This window comes from Cavia porcellus, unplaced genomic scaffold (assembly GCF_034190915.1).
Source record: "Cavia porcellus strain 051 isolate PalLab524CR breed Dunkin Hartley unplaced genomic scaffold, mCavPor4.1 scaffold_25, whole genome shotgun sequence".
In the NCBI taxonomy this organism is placed as follows: domain Eukaryota; kingdom Metazoa; phylum Chordata; class Mammalia; order Rodentia; family Caviidae; genus Cavia; species Cavia porcellus.
In genome coordinates this window covers 48,826,166-48,846,041 of record NW_026947508.1, presented here as the reverse complement: position 1 = coordinate 48,846,041, position 19,876 = coordinate 48,826,166, and the positions used below count along the sequence as shown (strand labels likewise).

At 46.0% G+C, this 19,876-nt stretch overlaps 1 protein-coding gene across 4 annotated transcripts in view; it reads left to right on the top strand.

Annotated features, from left to right (window-relative positions):
* The window catches only part of Yipf1 (Yip1 domain family member 1), a 37,190-nt gene extending 22,252 nt beyond the window's left edge, over positions 1–14,938 (top strand). For all 4 annotated transcript variants that reach the window (XM_063236532.1, XM_063236531.1, XM_003464065.5 and 1 more), the window contains 4 exons: positions 884–1,050; positions 1,417–1,599; positions 5,594–5,691; positions 14,685–14,938. In XM_063236532.1, the coding sequence (XP_063092602.1) occupies positions 884–1,050; positions 1,417–1,599; positions 5,594–5,683 (440 nt within the window). In that variant the 3' untranslated portion in view covers positions 5,684–5,691; positions 14,685–14,938. The remainder of the gene's footprint in view (positions 1–883; positions 1,051–1,416; positions 1,600–5,593; positions 5,692–14,684) is intronic.
* Positions 14,939–19,876: the final 4,938 nt, after the last annotated feature.

The window sequence follows — 19,876 nt, the reverse complement described above, 5'->3', positions numbered from 1 at the left end:
CATAATGTCAGCAAAATTCCACCTGGCTTCATGAGGGTTCCAGTATGAAAAATCCACTGTAGGAGCTTCAGATGTTTTGGACAATTACATCTTAACCAGAGTCTGATGTAATTGTGTATGTGGGGTGGAGGCTTTATTCTCATCAGGCTGTGTTAAATGAAATGCCTGCTGGTTTCTATGTAGGAAGGAATGGTGCCATGGCTTAGCCATGCTTTAACAAGGAGGGGAGAAAGTCCTGGCAGGCATGCTGCCATGAGAAGGGAAGAAGGGTGATATACTCAGCACCGTGTTCCCAGGGCCCCCTGCCTAGCACTCCACCACCGAGGCAGTTTCTCATGTAAGAAGACAGTGAAACTGGAGAATAGTGCAAGCAATTCATCAGTGAGCTAGGATGCTGTATTTCAGAGACAGAAAGACCTAAATAGCGTGCAGAGCAAGTTAATCTGTATCCAGGGCATTTTAAATAAATTTGCTAAAGAAGTCAGTGTCAGCTCTTGTTTTGCTAGGGAAGAGGATATGTTCTTCCAAGGGGATAGTTGGCTTTTATTTGATTGAAATGTTCAGCATCTCTAAACACTAGCTATGTGACCCTCTGAAGTATTTCACTTGCATAATTAAGTTGCTGAATAATACTGGTTGTTAGTTGTTAAATGAATTTTAAAAGACACATAGAAGAGTTCTGGTCATTACAACAAAGGCCAGTACCAAAGATCCATTAGTTCAGCAGACATTTGTAAGGCACCCAGTGGGTATGAGATACTGGGAAATGCAGACCAGTAAAACACGATCCCACAGTCCACTGCTGTAAATATTAGGAAATGTGGCCAGTATGTTTTCAAAAGTCATCATGGTGGGGATGCAAACTGTGTCCTGTCATCCACAGTGTCCATAGCAGCCACAGTCATCTATGCCTATGCCTGGCTGGTTCCTCTTGCTCTCTGGGGTTTCCTCATGTGGAGAAACAGCAAGGTTATGAACATCGTTTCCTATTCCTTTCTGGAGATTGTGTGCGTCTATGGCTATTCGCTCTTCATTTATATCCCCACAGCAGTAAGTACCACATCACTGAGCAAACTCTGAATGACATTCTTGTCACGAGGGAAAGTGCAGCCAAGAATTTGGCCAGGTGTTGTGTCCAACCAAACACTCATGTGCTATCGACAGTCCCTTTTGAATGTAAAGTAAATGGGGCTATGGGGGCCACATACCTGCTTGGCTTGCAACCCTGGAAGCATCTGCCTCAGTCTACCTGCTGGAGGGTTTTCTCCCTCCAGCTTGCCCTGGAAACCAGATGTATGTTGGGACCAAACTACTGATCGATGCAGGGATTTATAAATGTGTATGTTTACAGTGAACACATACTTCTCTGAAATCCTCCCACAATTCTTCCTCCACCCTTCTTTTCTCTTCTTTCAGATTCTGTGGATTATCCCCCAGAAAGCAGTTCGTTGGATCCTAGTCCTGATTGCCCTGGGCATCTCAGGATCTGTCTTGGCAATGACGTTCTGGCCAGCTGTTCGTGAGGATAACCGGCGCGTTTCAATGGCCACGATCGTGACAATTGTGATGCTTCACATGCTGCTTTCTGTGGGCTGCTTGGTATGGTCTCATTTCTGAATTCTTTTGGCATGTGTTATATACAGATTCTAAAAGATGTCAAGATGTTAGGCACAATGTTTTCTTTAATATTGACTCCATGACGGGGTGGTACATACTTGTAATCCCAGAACTCAGGAGGTTGAGGCAGGAAGATTGAAAGTTCGAGGCCAGTCTAGGCAATTGTAAGACTCTGTCTCTGTCTCAAAATAAAATTTAGGGAAGGCCTGCGGTGCAGCTGTGTGGTAGAAGCTTACCTCGCAGGCACAAGGACCTAGGTTCCATCTCCAGCATCTCACACTCGCAAAACAAAATGAACCGGCTCTGTGAAAGAGACATTATTTTACAGCATCCTAGAGGATGTAAAAATCATGAGAACCTGGTTTAGCTTCTGGCTTTAAGGGTTAGTGTCTGCTTAGAGGAAGTATGTGTGGACATGTGCCTCTGTATGGTTTAGGGTATGGTTTTGGAGGAACACTGCCTTTGGATACTTTGTTGGCTTCTGTCATAACTAAAAAGATTTTGAATTTAAAGTTTCATAGGTAGAAAACCCAAGAATGAAGCCAAGAACAGGAAAATGGAGTTGACTCTTAGGTGGGCAGCCTGTTTAGAGCAGGTTTGGGGTCCCTGTTTCTAGGTACCTTTTAGGAGGGGCCTGTGGTTTTGCATCAGGCAGGCCCAGGTAGAAGGCCAGCTGAGTTGTATACTGGCTGTGTGAGAGCAGCTGTGGCTCTGTAATTCTGAGCTCATTTTTTTCTCTGTTATCATGGCTGTATTTCTTGCCATAGGCTGTTCTGAGGATCAAACAAAGTGATACACAGAAAACACTTAACAAGCTGGGTGTGGTGGTGCATACTTGTAATCCCAGCGCTTGGGAGGCTGAAGCAGGAGGAATGCCATGAGGCCAAGGCCAGCCTGGGATACATAGTGAGGTCAGAGTCATTAGTTCAAAGCTTGAACTTTATAACAAGACTTTGCCTCAAACAAACAATCAAAAAGAATATTTAACATAGAAGTTGTCCTATAAATGATGTCCCTTTTCTTTGACCCTACGGTGCTATGGCTAACCCCTTAAAATTCTACATGGCCCGGGGGGCCATTCTGTCTTTTGAAGGACAGCACCTTTTCTGAGCTGCTGTCACTGACATCCTCTCATCTTCTGTATTTTTGCTCTTGTATGCCTGACTGGGAGGCTGATGAGAGGAAGAAGCAGGAGGAAAAAACAGCATCTTTTTCAGCTCTTTGAGGACTAAAAAGATAATCATTTCCTTAAAGGACTCATCTCACATGGTACCCGTGGCAGTGTTTTTCCCTTCTGTCACTCTGGCTCCCTTCTGAGGTAAATGGCCCTGAAGCCCGTATTTTCCTGCCTATCTTGATGTTCAAGAATGTTGTAGAAGAGGACACAATTATAGAATAAAAAGAGCCTTGGGTGAGGAGGCCCATGGCATTATGAATGCGGGCAGTTTAACTCTCAGGCCTTGCTTTCCTGGTCAGTCAGACTTGCACATCTTCATGGCCTTTTGTGACATACAGTGAGATGGCTGTGGAAACCCTTCATACACCGTGAAGGGTTTTTCAGGTTGGAAGATGTTAGCAGAAGAGCCTGGCATCAGAAGCCGCTGGGGTCAGTCTGTCACACAGTGCTCCTTGGTGCCCACGTAAGACTGTCCAGGGCTCTGTCCTCCACACCGCCTCCTCCTTTCTGTCTGGAGGAGAGCTGGCCCAGAAGTGAGGAGACTTGGTGCCAGTCCCCATCCCACCACTCCTGCTTTGGTCAGTTCTCATCTTGGACTCTCGCCTCACTACAAAAAGAGCTGATTGTGCACGCCATGGTAGCATCTTTGCTACTGGAAGCATTGAATGGTATTTGCAACATGAAAATATGGCAAATGACCCAAATGGAAGATGTTACTACTATTGCAAGGACCAAGAAAGGAATTGGCAGGGTAGTCATCTGAGCTGAGGGGCCCCGGCTAAACTAGATAGCCAGGCTGTCTCCCTGTCCCCTGGGGAGCACAGGATGGTGTTTTGCCTCAGCACAGTGAAGCATGTGACAGTCCCACACCTGCTGAGGCCCTGTGAGCGCACTTGTAAACAGTCCCCCAGCTGCCGAGGGAACACACCTGGCAGTCATGGCAGAGGCTGCATCTGGGGCATGTGTCCTTGTGGGCTTGGAGGGGGCCTGCTGACACCAGAGGATCTGTGCCCTCCCTCTCTGTACTCCTAGAGAGTCTGAGATCTCCTCTGAGGTCTCATGGGCCAGATAATGACCTGCTGCCAAGTCTCAACCATGGAGACCAGTCATGGTTGTGTAACCTTGAGAAAATCTTAGCTTTCTCATCTTTAAACTGGAGATAAAGCCATATGTGGTGGTCACACCTGTAGTCCCAGCACTCAGACAGATAGGAGGATCACCATATTGGAGCTCAGCCTAGCCAACTGGGTAGACCCTATCTTGAATAAAAAATAGAAGAGGGCTGGAATGTAGTTCAATGAGAAGACCCTAGGTTCAATACCTAGTGCTTAAAAAAGAAAAGGAAGACAAGAAAAAAAGAGACGGCCCTTGAAGATCATTGTTTTCAGTCTTAGAGTTTTACAGATAAAGCTGGGGCTCTTGAGGCAGAGATATCTGTCCTTGGTCACTGTGTGAGTTAGTGGCCACAGAACCTGGGATGCTGGCTCATTCCATCTCACCAGTGTTCCTCACCAGGAGCAGGAAGAGAGTTCCTCTTCCTATGAGCTCCTGCAGGGTCCTAGGAGGACTAGAATGGGCCGTGTGGCGACTGCTCCCTCTTAAATTTAGAACTTTTCTTTCCCTACCCCAGAAAACGGCTGCAGGAAGAGGCTCTGGAGAGGAAATCTTTTAAACGGAGTAGAATTGCTGTGGGGAGGGATGAAGTAGAGGCAGCCAGAAAAGACAAAAGTGGGGAACTTTTTGAAAAGAATGTAGAACTGAGACAGGAGATAGAGCAGGCGGGCTCCAGCGTGTCACGTTGGTGCCCCCTTCTGGCGGTTAGACTACAGAGTTGATGAAAGTGGATGTTTTGGTGGCTTGTTAACTTCATCCTAATGCACTGCTGCCGCGGGGTTGAGCAGTTGGCAGCTTTGCCATGGAGGTAGATTTACTTTCCCTTTGAACAGCCGGAGTTCAAGGTAGTGAGGTTTCCTGGGCTATTGTTTGGATTCATAGAGCTCCTCCTTAAAGTCTTCCCTCCTCTACCATCTTCTGATTTTTGACATTTTAATTGGAAATGGTGACTAGAAGCACTTATCAAACCTTTCATTTCCAAGCAAAAAAATTAGGAAAGGAAGCTTACCTAGCACTTTCTTTGTACAGAGCCAGTGACTACTTCAGCAACAATCTGCCTGTAGTTTGCGCTATTGAGTGCTGACGGTTTACATAGTGTGCCAGGCTTTGTGCAGGTTGCTAGTGGCGCAGAGGGGCTGGAGAGACTGTCTCTGCCCGAAGAGAGACTGTAACACCGCATTTTAGAGTAAGGCTGGACCTAGCCTTGAATCCTGGCCTCATCGTTTGTTTCTTTACCTGTCACATAAGGATAATTGTAATGACCTCATGGCGTTCTTAAGTCATGTAACATAGAAGTATCCAATAAACGGAGGCTGAATCTCAAAGGGTGCACGTACACCTTTCGCCCTCGCTGCTGTGGATTTCCTCATGCTAGCCTACCTTGCTTTCTTCTCTGGGGGGTTCATTTTCTTGCTTTTTCCTCTTTTACTTGGCTCAAGTTTACTCTGCAGAGCCAGTTTCTATCTTGCTTTCCACTTTTAATTTTTCAAATAAACTTTATCACTGCTTAAAAACATTAAAAGTATGCACACACAAGTGAAACAGAGAGATAGTCACACCTCAGTGTGATGGCAGATCTGGGAAAGAAAGCATAGGGGCCGCAGGAACCCAGGGCTGTTAGCGTGGAGCTTAGGGATCGCTTCCCTGGACCCTTGTTTGTGACTCCCTCTGCCCCTTTTCCTGCAGGCCTACTTTTTTGATGCCCCAGAGATGGACCATCTCCTGACATCTACAGCTACTTCTAACCAAACGGTTGGAGCAGCCAAGTTCAGCTAAGGAGAAAGGTAAGATGATATTTGCATCCTGTGTGCTACAGTACAAAATAAGCAGGTGTAGCAGTTACTGTTAGCATCAAGAACAGAGAGGTCTGAACGCTTTGCCTGCATTTCACGTGGGTGTGAGTGTGTACATGTCTCTATATGTGTCTTTGTGGTTGAAAGCTTCAGGTTTACAATCATATAATATTGGCTCCCAGGTTGGGGAACATGAGTTTTTCAGTTCTGTTGTAAGAAAAGTCCCTGCCCTTGTCCTGCTGTCCCACTTCCAGTGCTGCAGATAGCCTTTCTAGCAGCATGACACGTACTGGTTTCATAACAGTCCTAGTGGTTCTTCTCGTGTCTCCCTCTGGCTCAGACCCGGAGTTGACCCCTCTTAAATTACTCTTGGGGTTCAATAAACCTTCTAAACTGTCATGCCTCGTTTCATTCATCCCAGGGCCTCTGAGGTGCTTCCACTCTCAATGGCTAGTTAAGGGGGTGAAAGAGAGACAGGGGAAATATTCAGCCTCACGGTTTGCTCTTTGCCTTGCTGTTCTACATTCTTAGTTAACCCAGGCTGCAGCCATGCTGAACTTTTTTGTGGATGGGTGCTGGGAATTTAGCCCAAGGCTTCACGCGTGCTAGGCAAGCACTCGGTAGGCAAGCTACATCCTCCTTTTTGGAATTGATCATGCTAGATGGTTGCAGTTCCAGTTTTCTGAGATGTTTCTGCCCTTCCAACACTCATCTTGTACCTTGTGAACCTATTATACTTTGTATTACACATATATCAGTCATTTTCTATGTGTCTGTCTGCCAACCTGCTAATTTGTTTAGTCATTTAGTAATCTGTTGGTCTTTTGTGTGCTAGTGAGTCTCCCCGTGAGACTCAGCTCCATGAGAGTAGCTTCATTGCCCATCCCATAGCCTGGTGTTGTGGAAGCTCAAACATTTGTGGGAAGAATGAATAAAGCTCCCCTCTCTGCATGATCTCACTGTAGGCCGAGGACTTTTCCTGTGCTTTGTCATCATCAGCTGTTCTTTCTGCTTAAGCTGCTGTCTCTTAGAGGAGTGAACCGTACACAAAAGTTGAGGGCTTTATTGTCGAGTAGAATCACAGTTAAATCTTACTTCTGCCATGTACTAGCAGTGTGCCTTGGCCAAGGGGCTTACTGTCTTTGAGCCTTAGCTAATTATAAAATAAGGATAACACAGGGCCAGAAATGTAGGTCAGTGGCACAGCGCCTGCCTGGCAAGCATGAGGTTGTGAGTTTGATTCCGAGTACTAGAAAAAGAAAAAAAAAAGGATAACACAACCTGTATTACAAAATCAGCTACCTGCCTATAATGCCAGCTACTTGAGAGGCTAAGACAAGAGGATCACAAATTTGAGCCCAGCTTGGATAACTTGGCAACTTAGAGCGAGACTCTGTTTTAAAAGGAAATTTAAAAAGCTGGGGATGTAGTTCAGTATGAAGACCCTGGGTTCAGTCCCCACCATTCCCCCCAATAGCAAAGATTAGAGACCTGTTTATAGAAGCTTATGGCACACAGTTGCTCATAACACTTTTAATCCCAGAACTCAGGAGATTGAGACAGGAGGCTCATTAGTTCAGGGCCACCTTGGACCACACAGTGACACTTTGTCTGAACGCCCCCTCTAAAAAGAAAAAAGATCTCTGTCCCATTGTTGGTAGACCAAGAATGTGTATAGGAATGGTGGTTCCCACTGATTATGACCCTTTATTTCCTTTTTGAAAAACAAATGGGCATTTTCTCTCTTCATTGAAGAATTCAGGTTGCACAGTCCAATGACTGACAACATGCCACTGGTCAGAGCTGCCTTAGCGGGTCTGTTGGCAGGGCCTTCTTCCCGGAGGGCGGACTGAGCAGGGAACTCGGTACACTACCGCAGGCCTTTGGAGCACTACCATGTTCTCCCTTCTTCCCCTTTTCTTAGTCAAGGCCCTCGGAGTTGGTAGGAGACCAGGGTTGTTGAGGCCATTTTCAAATGCTTTCCACAAGCACAAACTGGTGTAATGTGTGTATATTTCAAGTATCAGCATATACTGTCATCAGTCCGCTTGGTGGTTATTAAGGCTTCATTCCACTCGTGGGATGAATTATAAGTAGAAGTTCTAATAGCTCCTCCCGCTGCCTCAGCAGGTTGGTGTTGGCGCTTCTTGCCGTAGGATGAGCAATCGGTAGTTCCATGAATCACGGTTAATTGTCTACACCCTTGTTCAGCTCGTTCCGTAGCTGAACCCAGTGATCCTTACAGTGAAGGCCCTAGGCCATGGTGGTCCCCTTCTTAGGACTGAAGGCCATGAGGAGGGGACAGCGTCTTACTTGACTTGGTTTTTGCAGTGCTGGGCCCAGTGCCATTCATAGTAGGAGGATGAATGAACCCTTAGAAGATGAAGCCACAGGTCAGGCTGTGGCTTTCCCAAAGGTACCTGGCTTGCTGGGCTCAGGGCCACCCTTTACTCTTCCATTCACACCTTTATTGATGGTGCTCTGGCCTCTAAAATCAGGTTCAGTCTTGACCTCATGATGAGGTGAGTAGCCTAACAGGTTATGTGATACAGTGTGGTGTGAAAAATGTCTTAGGTGTGTTGTCAGCTGAGCACCATGTGGCTCAGGTGGCTTCCAGGGGCAAGGGTGGAGATGCTTGTTTGAACTGGGTCCTGAAGGTTGAGTGGCTTCCTATGGCTTTGGGGGAGGGAAAGTTACAGGCCAATCAAGGTGACATGGTGACACCATGTGTGTTCGCATCTCAAGAACAAGAAATTCTGAAACCAACTGGAGAGGGACAGAGACAGGCACAAAAGCCCAGTTTCCTGGACCACTCTTTTGGCCCAAGAGAGCTGATGTCAATCTGGGGAGTGGCTCTTTTCACCTCCTGTGAAGCAGGATTGCAGTTGGATCCTCACCTCTCCTTGTAAATGCTGTAGGCCAAGAACCAAAGGCGCTGTAACCTATGGGACTCAACTGTGTCCTAGGAGATTTTGGCCCTTGGGCCCGTGGGGTGCTTCAGTCTCAAGCTTCTACTCTGGGCTTTGCTCAGATCTATAAACTTAGGTGTCAGCACCTCCTTCTGGTGTCAGGTCTCCAAATGAGGTGGTGATGGACAGCACCTTTGTAGCCTCCCAGCAAAAAGTATTCATCATTTTGCCAAGAAGAGGGATTGTATGGGCCCTGCTTGCTGCCCGTTTATGAGCTGGCTATGCCTTCTACTGTAATCTCTGGACTCCAGCTCTCACCGAAAAGGAATGGCTTCTAGTTTCCATGGTAACCTTCCCTGTGTAACCTGTAGCCTTAACCTGGAATGGGTTCGGGGAGAGCATTAACCCCTTCTCTCCCTGGAGCCTCAGAATCCCAATGGACATTACTGTAAGTAGAGAAGCTCCTGTCACGTAAGTCACTGACATGGGATAAAGAATGTCTGGCTTCTGTCCTTTCCTTACTCACTGTTATCTGAGGGCACTGCCATTTCTTCTGTGAGCCAGGACCCTGCTACAGCCTGGAAGGTGGATCTGGGGAGCTCAGCTTCAGCTGGAGGGATGGAACCTGTGAAGGGCCACGCCCAGAGCTGGCTGCCTTCCCGTGGGCGGTGACCAGGCGCCAGCAGATAATTGTACCTCAGTGTGATAAGGGCTTTAATAATAAATGAACAAAGGGCTTCTAGAGAGTCCTTTGTAATTAAAACCCTCCTGATTTGATGCACTGGCTCTGCATGCAATTATCATTTACTCGCTCATGTTGAGAGTGCTCATTTTATAAGCCACTTTGCAGGGTTTATACACATCAGTTCTTTAATTCTGAAATCGGCTTTGACTCAGTGCTGTAATCTCCACTAGCACAGCATCCAAACCGCAGGCCGTCGTACCAGCGCTGATGTGTCCCTTCCCAGAGATGCGTTTGCTGCCCCTGCCCTGTTTCCTTCTCAGTTTTCTTTGTTACTCCTTTTCTTATAGACTGAGGGAACCTAAGACAGCAAATAGGTCAATGCAATAACTTTATTCTTCTTTAACTTAATGGAAGGTAAATAAACTTTTACTATCAGCGTCAGCAGCTTGGTCAGCTTTGGCTTACCTGTCCACTCATCTGCTCCTCACCTTTTTCCTCCATGTTGTTTTCTTGTTTTGTTGCCTTTTGTTTTTTGGGTACCAGGAATTGGACTCGGGATCTCATTCTTGCCGGGCAGGTGCTATGCCACACAGCTAAATCCCCAACCTCTTTCCTCCAATATTGTTTTGAAGTAAATCTAAGATTCAGTTATTTCACCCATCCATGTTTAAATTCTGTATCTGTAAAAGGTGTTCTTAAAACACAATTACAGTACCATAACCAAATCTAAAAATGACTCTATAATTGAAAATATATTGCAGTGTTTGGATTTCAGAATATTTTGCAAATATGACTCTCCCTGCTTGTTTGATTCAGATCCAAAAAGGTCCACTTGTTGTAAATGTTTATGTCTTTATAGATTTCTACATCGACTGTCTTTTCCCTTGTTGGTTGAGGAATCATTTGTCTTAGTTTCTCAGTGTATGGATTTTGCTGATTGTGTCTGCGTGAGTCATCTGACATGTTCCCTGGTCTCTGACTTAGTGGTTGGATCTAGAGGGTTGATCAGATTTCTTTTTTGGGGGAGTGGGTACTGAGAATTGAACTCAGGACCTCACACTTGCCAGGTGGGTGGTGTGCTGCTGAGCTACATGCCCAGCTTCTGTTTGTTTTTGGTGGGTTGTTAGATTTTTCATTCCCAAACTCCTTACCTGTATGTGTCATTATCTCTCTTTGATATCAGTGGCCAGTAGCAAGCAATGCCTAAATGTATTAACCCGTTAGGGCTTTTAGAAGGGTGATATTTCAATTTTGTCTTTATTAACTTATCTAGTAAAAATACTTCATGTGTTTGTTAGTTTATGAGAAAGAGAAGAAATGGCTCCTCTTTACTTACCTCCCTCCAGACCAGCAGCTGCTCGCCCAGCTCTTCTCCATTGCCAGCAGCTGCAGCCTGTGGCAGGTGTCCCCACGGCTCATGTCTCAGTGGTTCTGTCTCTGGCACCACTCGTGGGCTGGCTCCTGAGTCTTGCTGCCACGCCGTCCCAGCCTTATTTTGAACGTGTCCTGCTGTAGACCAAACCGTTTCCCTGAGGAGTTCTGGTTCCTGTTGGTGGGAAGAGGTGTGCCAAGGGCGCAGTGTAAGATGCCAGCCACACCCGCGGCGGTAGCCTGGGTGCTGTTTGCAGGCATGTCCGGTGTTCAGAGGCAGGAAGTGTGTTCATTTGCTTTTGAAAGAAGATAGTTTGTCGCTCACACTGATGCTTCCAGTTCCTGTTTAGGGTCACGGGGGCTTTACTGAATGGTTCTATCTTATATCTGCCTCTGTGTTGTACCTTACCAGGGTCTCGTGTTTAGTGATGCCCGTCTGATAAGTGCTTACTTGCTTTATGTGCCATATACACACAGTCTCATAATGACAGCATAAATACTGCCACCAATTACTGGACACATTTGAAAACCGTATTATTCTTTACATTCTGCAATGTCCTTCCTTTCCTTCTCTACTTGGATTTTTTTTTTTTTTGAAACAAGGTCTCACTATGTAGTTCGGACTGCTTTTGAACTCACTGTGTAGCCCAGTTGGCCTCAAACTCACAGTGACTCTCCTGCTTCAGCCTCCCAAATACTGGCACTATGGGTGTGTGCCATCGCACTTGGCAACAATTTCTTAGTGAGTCTTCTGGGCCCACTTTTTAAAAATTAAGTTTATTGGTACATGTTAGTTATCCATAATAATCACATTCATCATAGGGAATTTGTACATCATACATCTTGATTCTTTTTTTCCCATTCTCCAACCCTCCCTTCAACCCTTTTTCTCCTCATTTACAAGTTTTATTTCTATTTTTTCCTCCTTTTTTTTCCTTTTCCTTTCCTTCCTTTTCCTCCCTCCCCCCAGTTCCTCTTTCCATTTAAACATTTTCTTTGTATTTCACAGTATCTATTATACATTTTAGTCCTTTATTTATATTTTCAGTTTACCACACCAGAGAAACAATGCAGTATTTACATATCTGTGCTGATTTATTTTACTTAAGAATATGGTCTCAAGGTGTGTTAATTTAGCTAGAAATGTCTCAATTTTTTCTTCTTTATGGCAGAGTATTATTCCATTGTAGTAAAAAACCATGTCTTCGTTATCCATTCATCACTTGATAGGCATTTGAGCTGTTTCTGGCATTTATCTATTACAGCTGTTTGACCCACTTGGATACCCTTTTCTTGGTGAAGTTTTTCTTCTTGAGATAATACTACTTCCTTTCTTCTCTCTGCCGTTCTGCAGCTCTTTGTTCACGGTGATTTACTTATTTACTGGACTTCTTAGACTGCACCTTCCTCAAGGCAGAGCTTTACTTACTAGTACAGCGCCAGCACCCAGCAGACACTCAGAGAAAACACGATTTTAAATAAACAATAGCTGCTGTGCATGTCATGTGGCGCTCAGAACTTTACCTACTTGGTAGGTGCCATTGATTGAGGGTCTATGCTGGGCCGGGTACCTGGTGCTGACCACTACTAGCCTCATATTCCCAGATTCGACATCCCAATTTGATTTCATTTCGTTTTGTCATTATATTTTATTTTGCTAATTCTGGGGGTTTTGAGATAGCTTCTCACTGTATAGCTCAGGCTGGCCTTGACATCACTGTGTGGTCTAGGCTGGCCTTGAACTGTGGCAGTCCTACTGTTTCAGCCTCCCAGGGGCTGGGATGATGGCTGTGCACCGCCACAGCTGGCCCCATTGTATATTTCGTGCACACAGGGCTAGAAGGCCTTCTACATGGAGCGTCAGGCTACAGGAACTTACTGGAACACTTCAGGCCAGGCAGTGGCAACATAGGCCAGGCCTACGTGTGGGGCTGGAACCAGGGAGAGGGCAGAGAATGACTGTACCATGGCTGCGGCACCCAAGATGAGCAGCCAGTGGGGGCCCTGGCTCGGGTCTTAGACTGAGAGGGAAGGAAGTGCTGGCTGTTGGTGACATTAGGGCCATCCTGCTACAAAGGAAGGTGTCATCTTCTTTCTATCCTGTGGCTTAAGAGCTAGGAATTCCTGGTCTCTTCCCTGTAGGCCACCCATTGAAAGCTGACAGCAAGAAAAGGGAATTTTCTATCTTCAAAGCTTTCTGCAATCTTGACGTTAATTTGAAGCAGACAAGTAGAAAGATGGACTAACAATCTGAAAATGAAGTCCTCAGCGCTCCCTGGCGGGCTGCTTTGACCTCACCTTTCCATTGTCACAGTAATGATTATACTTAAACAATGCTTTGTATGTGTGTTTACCTTGCTGAATTCCCTGTAAGTTTCTTCAGGGCTGGGTCAGAGTCTGACTTGGTCATCATGGTGCCGAGCATAGGGACAGTACCGAGTGCATGAGTCTTCAACAAATACTTGGATTCATTATGAAATCTACCATCACCCAAGCTAGACACACAGACATCAGTGTAGGTTTTTCCTTCCCATGTTCCAGATCTTCTTAGACAGCAAGAGTTTCCTCTGCTACCTCTGGAGTATTCCTCAAACCTGTGCAATCTTTATCATACTGGGCACTCAGGATTCAACCACTCTTTCCTTTTCCTTCTTTGAGTATTCACTGTTTCCAGCCACAGGAGTCTTTTGAAAATGTACTGGATCTTGCTTTTGACTGAATCATTTCCCTACTTTTTTCAGGGTGGAGGGAGTTGTTTTCAGACAGGATCTTGTTGTGTAGCCCAGGCCCACCTTGAACTCATTACACAGCCCACGATGACCTCAAACATCTTCCTTCCTCAGCCCCCCAAGTGCTGGGATTACAGGCGTGCTCACTTCCTTACTTGGAACATGGTGATGCATAATGCATATCTGTAATCCCAGCACTGAGGGAACCTGCGGCAGGAGGATAGCAAGCTCACGCCCAAGCTGCGCAGCTTAGCAGACCCCTCCGGAAAATAAAAAGAGAAAAGGGCTGGGACATAGCTCAGTGTGAAGGCTCTGGTTTCCGTTTTGGAATTGCCAAAAAATGTGTGTGTGTGTGTGTGTGTGTGTGTGTGTACACACATGTATATACATATATGTGTATATGTAGGGCTAGGAAGTGGCTCAGTGGTAGTGTGTCTCCCTAGCATGAGTGAGGCCCTGGATTTGATCTCAGCACCACAAAACCACAGCAAATCAAACATTAAATGTTGTTCAGCACACATTTCTGTCTGTCTGTTCTTTTACACCCGTGGGTTGCCACATACATATATATATGTGTGTGTGTGTATACATGAAACAACTTTTGTTTTTTGGGGGTCATTTTTTTGCATCCCATTGTCCAAAGAAGAAAGTCCAAACTACCTGGGTTGCAGTGAGCTAACCCTGCCCTGTGTGTCCTGCTTCATGTCCTTGTGTTTCAGCCACTACACACAGATTTTCAGTTCCAGATCTTTTTAAGTTCCTCTGTGTCTGCTTTATTGTTCCTGCTCTAGTGCCTGATGCAGAACAGGGACATGGTGGGTGAAGGTGAGCATGCGGATCTGGGTTGGATAAGATCCCTGGATTTCCAAGGAAATAGAACCATTTTAAAAAGTCAGCTCTCCTGCAACATTGATTTTCACTTTGAGCGCAGAAATCAGGGCTCAAGGCTCAAGGTTTTGGATTTTTTTTTTTTTTTTTGTCATTTTTCTTTTTATCAGTACTGGGGATCTAACTCACAACTGCCTGCTTGCAAGGCAGGCGCTTACACCACTGAGCTAAATCCCCAGCCCCAAGGCTCAAGGTTTAGGGAGTTAGTGGTTTAACTTTGTTTATTTATTTAGGTACCAGGGATCAAACTCATGGCGACATACTTGCAAGGCAGATGCTTATGCTGCTGAGTTAAATCCCCAGCCAGTGGTTTAACTTTAAACGTTAAATACCCTTTTCTACAATGTAGCTTTCTTCTGTAAGGGAGAAGCCTTGTCTTAAAAGTCACTTTTTGTTTTTCAGTTCTCTTTTCATGTATTGGGGAGCGTGGTTCTTCTGGACCTGGATCTGCTGCAGGAAAGCAGAGTGGCCAAAGCAGGCAGGAAGTGGACAACGGCTCTGTGCCGAAGCTCATCACCTATTTAATAAACAGGACAAAATGCTGGGCTAGGAAGTGGCTCAATGTAGTGCGTCTCCCTAGCATGAGGGAGGCCCTGGTTTTGATCTCCAGCAGCACAAAACCACAGCAAATCAAACATTAAATGTTGTTCAGCACACGTGTCTGTCTGTCTGTTCTTTTACACCCGTGGGTTGCCACTGACTGCGCTGCCTGGAAGTGAAATGCCGGGGAGTGAGTCTGTGCACGTTCCCTCCCAGTGCCTCTAGGTAGGGGACGGGCTATTTGTCAGGGCCGCTTCCAGCACCTGGAGTGCTGGGGCCCTCCTCTGAAGGATGCTCAGACCCTCCTCACTGCTGCTGCTTCCCTCCTAAGGTAGCCACACAGTGGAATCTTTGGTTGGGATTAATTGGTAATTTGAAAATTCATTTTTGATAATCTGATTTGGGGCAACTGAACCTATTGGCTGCAAAATGATAACTCATCGTCTGTGCGTAGTGGTCATCCTGGCACTCGAGAAGCTTAAGACGGGGATCGCTGCAGATCCAAGGCCAGCCTGGGCTACGTAGTAAGTTCAAGGCCAGTCGACCACATAGTGAGACCCTGTCTCAAAAAAACAAAAGCAAAAGAAATACATAACACACAGTGTTTGCACCTGCAGTTTTATGGCTCATCTGAAATTTTCCCTTGAGGTTTTATCCTTACCATGCTGCAGGCTTCTACGAGTCTGGTATAATTACTTGCTGTCAAGATATAAGGAGTAGATGGGCACGCAAATGTCCTGTGAGTGTGGAACATCAGTAAAGAATACGGTTGCAGGACTTCTCGTCTCAATAGTGTTAAATGGAGACACCAGTGGCCAGCAATGGCTTCCCCAACAAGTTTCCTTGCGTGCACATCAACAGAGGTTCAGAGATGGAATGAGTCTCATGTGGCTGCTGCATGGTGCCATCAGGTGTCCAGTGATTTCAGTCTTTTCTGCTTAGTTGGCCTCAAGCACAGGTAGTGCAGAGCATGGCTCCAGGCCCAAAACCCAAAACAGCCTCAAAAGTGGCTCTGCCATACAGGCCCCTGCTTCATACTATGTGCAAAGCCAGATTGCTGTGCCTCTACGGGGAGTGGGGTTCCTGCTGTGCCCAGCCTTCTGGCCACCGTGCTCTCATGCTTCTCTGCATTTCTAGTGCAGGACACTTCTTTCCTAGCCGTGGCCTTTGGGTCTGCAGAAACCAAATTCTTGGGGAATAGGAGGGACGAAAAATACTTCTCCATTCAGTATTCAGGACTTTTTCACTCTTAGCCCTTCCCTGTCTCTGAGTAGTCCTGGGATTTTAAGCTAGCAGAAGCCTGTTAATTAGGGATCCCTTTGTGGTAAGATAACTTCTGTCTCCACTGACCTACTTAACCCTTGCCTGACATTGGTGCATGGGGCAGAGTGGGACATTAAGGGAGCTGGCACCTGATTAAAAACCTGACTGATGGGTTCATTTTCACTTGTCTTAACTGCTCTTAACAGTTGGTAACTTCCAGTTCAGCTCAGCTCTTTTTTTTTTTTTTTAATTTTATTTTTTTATTGTATCGGTACCCGGGATCGAACTCACGACCGCCTGCTTGCAAGGCAGGTGCTTATGCCACTGAGCTAAATCCCCAGCCCCTCAGCTCAGCTCTTGACAGGCAGCAAGAAAGCAAAGGGCAAAAGAGCCAAGCCAGTGGGCTAGCCTGCCTTTCAATGGGCTTCCTCCAAAGGCCTACCCAGTATCTTCTGCTTAGATCTGACTGGAGAGCAGTGTGTCAGTCATACAGTTACCCTTGGCTGCAAGGGAAGCAAGGAACAGTCAGCAGGGCACGCTGCTACCTGAGTGAACCATAATACTGTTAGTCGGGAAGGCAAAGGGAAAGGCTTTTAGATTACTATATCAGCAAGTTCATACTTTGGGAAAGTTGATGGTGGCTTGCCTGTTGTGTTTGATTTCATTAGTTGCCATAGTATAAAGAGGAATTAATTTAGCAAAGAAAGCGATGATGTGAGCATGGTTTCTGTAACTCCTTGACTCTCTCATGAAGACAGAGTAACCAGATAGCAATGGATAACACCTACAGCAAAACTTGGTCATGGGCCATCTCCAGAGACCCAGAATCCAAACGGAGGAAGCGTTTGGCAGTGCTGACTTGCATGGTGTCAGCATTTTGGGGAAAGAAGCAGAAGGGAGCAACAGGGAATATGCAAACAACCGCATCGTAGCCAACAGGCGCTGTCTGGAGAGCACAGCAGACCCTAAGGAGGTAGCTGCAGAAGTTGGCTTGTATGTGAATTTGTAGCCCACGACTGTGACGGCTCCGGGTCAGCTCCGTGGAGTGGGAGCAGCCCAGGTCTCATGGACTCCAGAACAGCCAAAGCTGCTTCCCCTGACCTCATAGGAGACGCTACCAGGAGCAGAGTACAAATGGGGTAGGCCAGAAAACAAGGAGCCGAGAAGAGAGTGGGCAGGGGGGACAAAGCTATGAAAAGTCTGAAGCATAGTTCCGAGCACTTCTCAGTCAGGTGAGAAAGCTGTAGAGTCTGAAATTAGAAAAGCTGCCCTGACTCTTCTCTTTATCCTAAAGGTGTAGGAAAATAATTTCGTGTGAAAGAGCAACAGAGAGGATTCCGGCCCAATTTCATGGTGAAGTTTTTATGAAAATGAGTGATGGGGCCAAGGATTTAGCTCAGTGGCATAAGCACCTGCCTTACAAGTGCGTGGTCATGAGTTTGATCCCCGGTACCAAAAAAGAAAAGAAAAGAAAAATGAGTGATGGTGTCAGAAGTCTCTAGATGGGCACACTCACAAAATCAGGTAAGAGCTCTAACCTGGTGTGGCTTCTCAGGGAGCTAAAAAAACTAGAAAGTGTTTCTTTTAGTTATACTATATATTTAAAGAAACTTCCAAGTTATGGAAGGAAAACACTGTTCAAAATCACAATGCAGAAATTAGGTCTCAGGAATGAAAAGAGAAGCTCATTTTACAAATGAGGACAACTAGAAGGGATGTCAGTGAAGATGTACAAGTGATAACAGGGAATAAGAAGGGGACGGGGGGGCTGCAGAGTCAGCTCCGCGGTACAAGTGAGATGGTGAGTTCAATCCCTGGTGCCAAAAAAAAGAAAGAAAGAAAAAGAAAAGAAAAGAAAAGAATGACATCACTTATATCCCGGGATAATAATGACAAATCTAAGCATGCAACAAAAAGTGAAAAGAAGTGACAAATGCAGAAGGCAAGTGAGGAAGATTTAAAGGTGTCTCCAAAGGAGGAGAGGGAATAATGAAAGAGAATAAATACAAAAAATACTATTTCTAAAATTATCCTGAAAAGAGATTCAAGACTTCATATGGAGAGGCCACATCCCATACCTGGCGAGATCAAAGGGAAGATCAGTTCTGAGATATATTTTAGTAAAGTGTGTGGATTTGAAAGAAGAAGAAAAAACGTGAGGCATCCAAGTTAAAAGACAAATTCACTTAAAAGGAAAAGAAAACCAGATTGTCCCAGCTTTTTTGACAAAAGCCCTTTATGTTGCAAGACTACAGTAACATATCTGACAGCCAAAGTGACTTCCCAGTGTAGAGGCCACACATATTCTCAACACAGAAGATTGCAGGGAATATTCCCATGTTCTCTTTCTGAGATGATTCCCAGGGCACAGGCTTCAGAGTGACCAGCAGGACATTGCTGTAACGGGTGGCAAGCACTTTACATGTGCTTACTTGTGGAGCGAAGAGCAAATGGTGGTTGTAATGGACAGAATATAGTTTATGTTCTTATGCATCCTTTAAATATACAGCATAACCAAAAGAAAGTAGGAGAATGGGGAAAGCAATTTTTTTTTTGTCTTTTTCCTTTTTATCAGTACCGGGGATTGAACTCACGACTGTCTGCTTGCAAGGCAGGCGCTTATGCCGCTGAGCTAAATCCCCAGCCCCTGGGAAAGCAGTTTTTTTTTTGTGTGTGTGTGTTTTTGCTATGCAGTTCAGGCTGACCTTGAGCTCACTGTGTAGCCCAGGCTGGTCTCAAACTTGCAGTGATCCTCCTGCCCCAGGCTCCTGAGTGCTGGGATTACAGGTGTGTTCCTCCACACTTGGCTTTTAACAGAAAATAAACTTGGGGCTTGCCAGGCTTCGGGGTACATACCTGTAGTCTCAACACTCAAGAGGCTGAGACGGGAGAACTGCTGTGAGTGAAACATAAAACAGAGGTATATGATATAATTCCCAGTGTCCACCGCGGGGTATATATTCAGCCACAGCAGAGGCTCTTCTCCGCGGGGCTGGAGGTGGGGTGGGATGCAAAGCTAGGACTTGACCCCAAGACTGGCTCTGGTTTGTTCTTTCTCTGCCATGCTGCCAGTGGCAGGATACACCCAGTGAGTGTACCTGATAGGACTTTTAGAAGGAAGGCTGCAGCAGGAAAAGCTTCAAGGAAGACGTGGAATTTGAAGATAGAGAATCAACTCATGCAGACATGTAAGGGCAGAAACAATGGACAGAAGGTCAAGGCATGTATAAGACAATCAGCATGGGTTTCTCCAGCCTGTGTGTCCTGCATTCATCCATTTTCCAAGAACAGCATGTAATCTGTGATCAGGTCTGCAGCTGGCGGCTGGACGTGTGGGTGAGGAGAGTGAGTGGCTAAAGATGGGGCCTCGTACCCCCCTGGGGAGGGCCAGCAGTGGGTCTGCGCACCCGTGATGTCCACGGCCTGGCCCACATTCCCAGTTGGACCTGCTGGCCAGGTGAGTGAATGAATTGATGCATAAAACAGTATTTCATGGACTTTTAATGTCATCTTCAGGTAGGTGGAGTCATGGACCTCCTCATTATTTGAAAGGTAGGTAATGGGGCTCAGTTTGGACAGGTAGAAGAAATAAGTACACACCAGCATCCTCCATTTTACAAACCCAAGCACCAGATGACCGCATTACTGTCTCAGGCTACCATGCTCTCAAGCAAGGAGCCAGGGTATCACTCTGTCTGTCTGGCCCCCCAGCCTTTCCCTGTGGCGTCATGGCCACTGAAGCAGTCACGTGACAGCCGATGATTTGGCCGCCTCTTCCACACATACTCAGA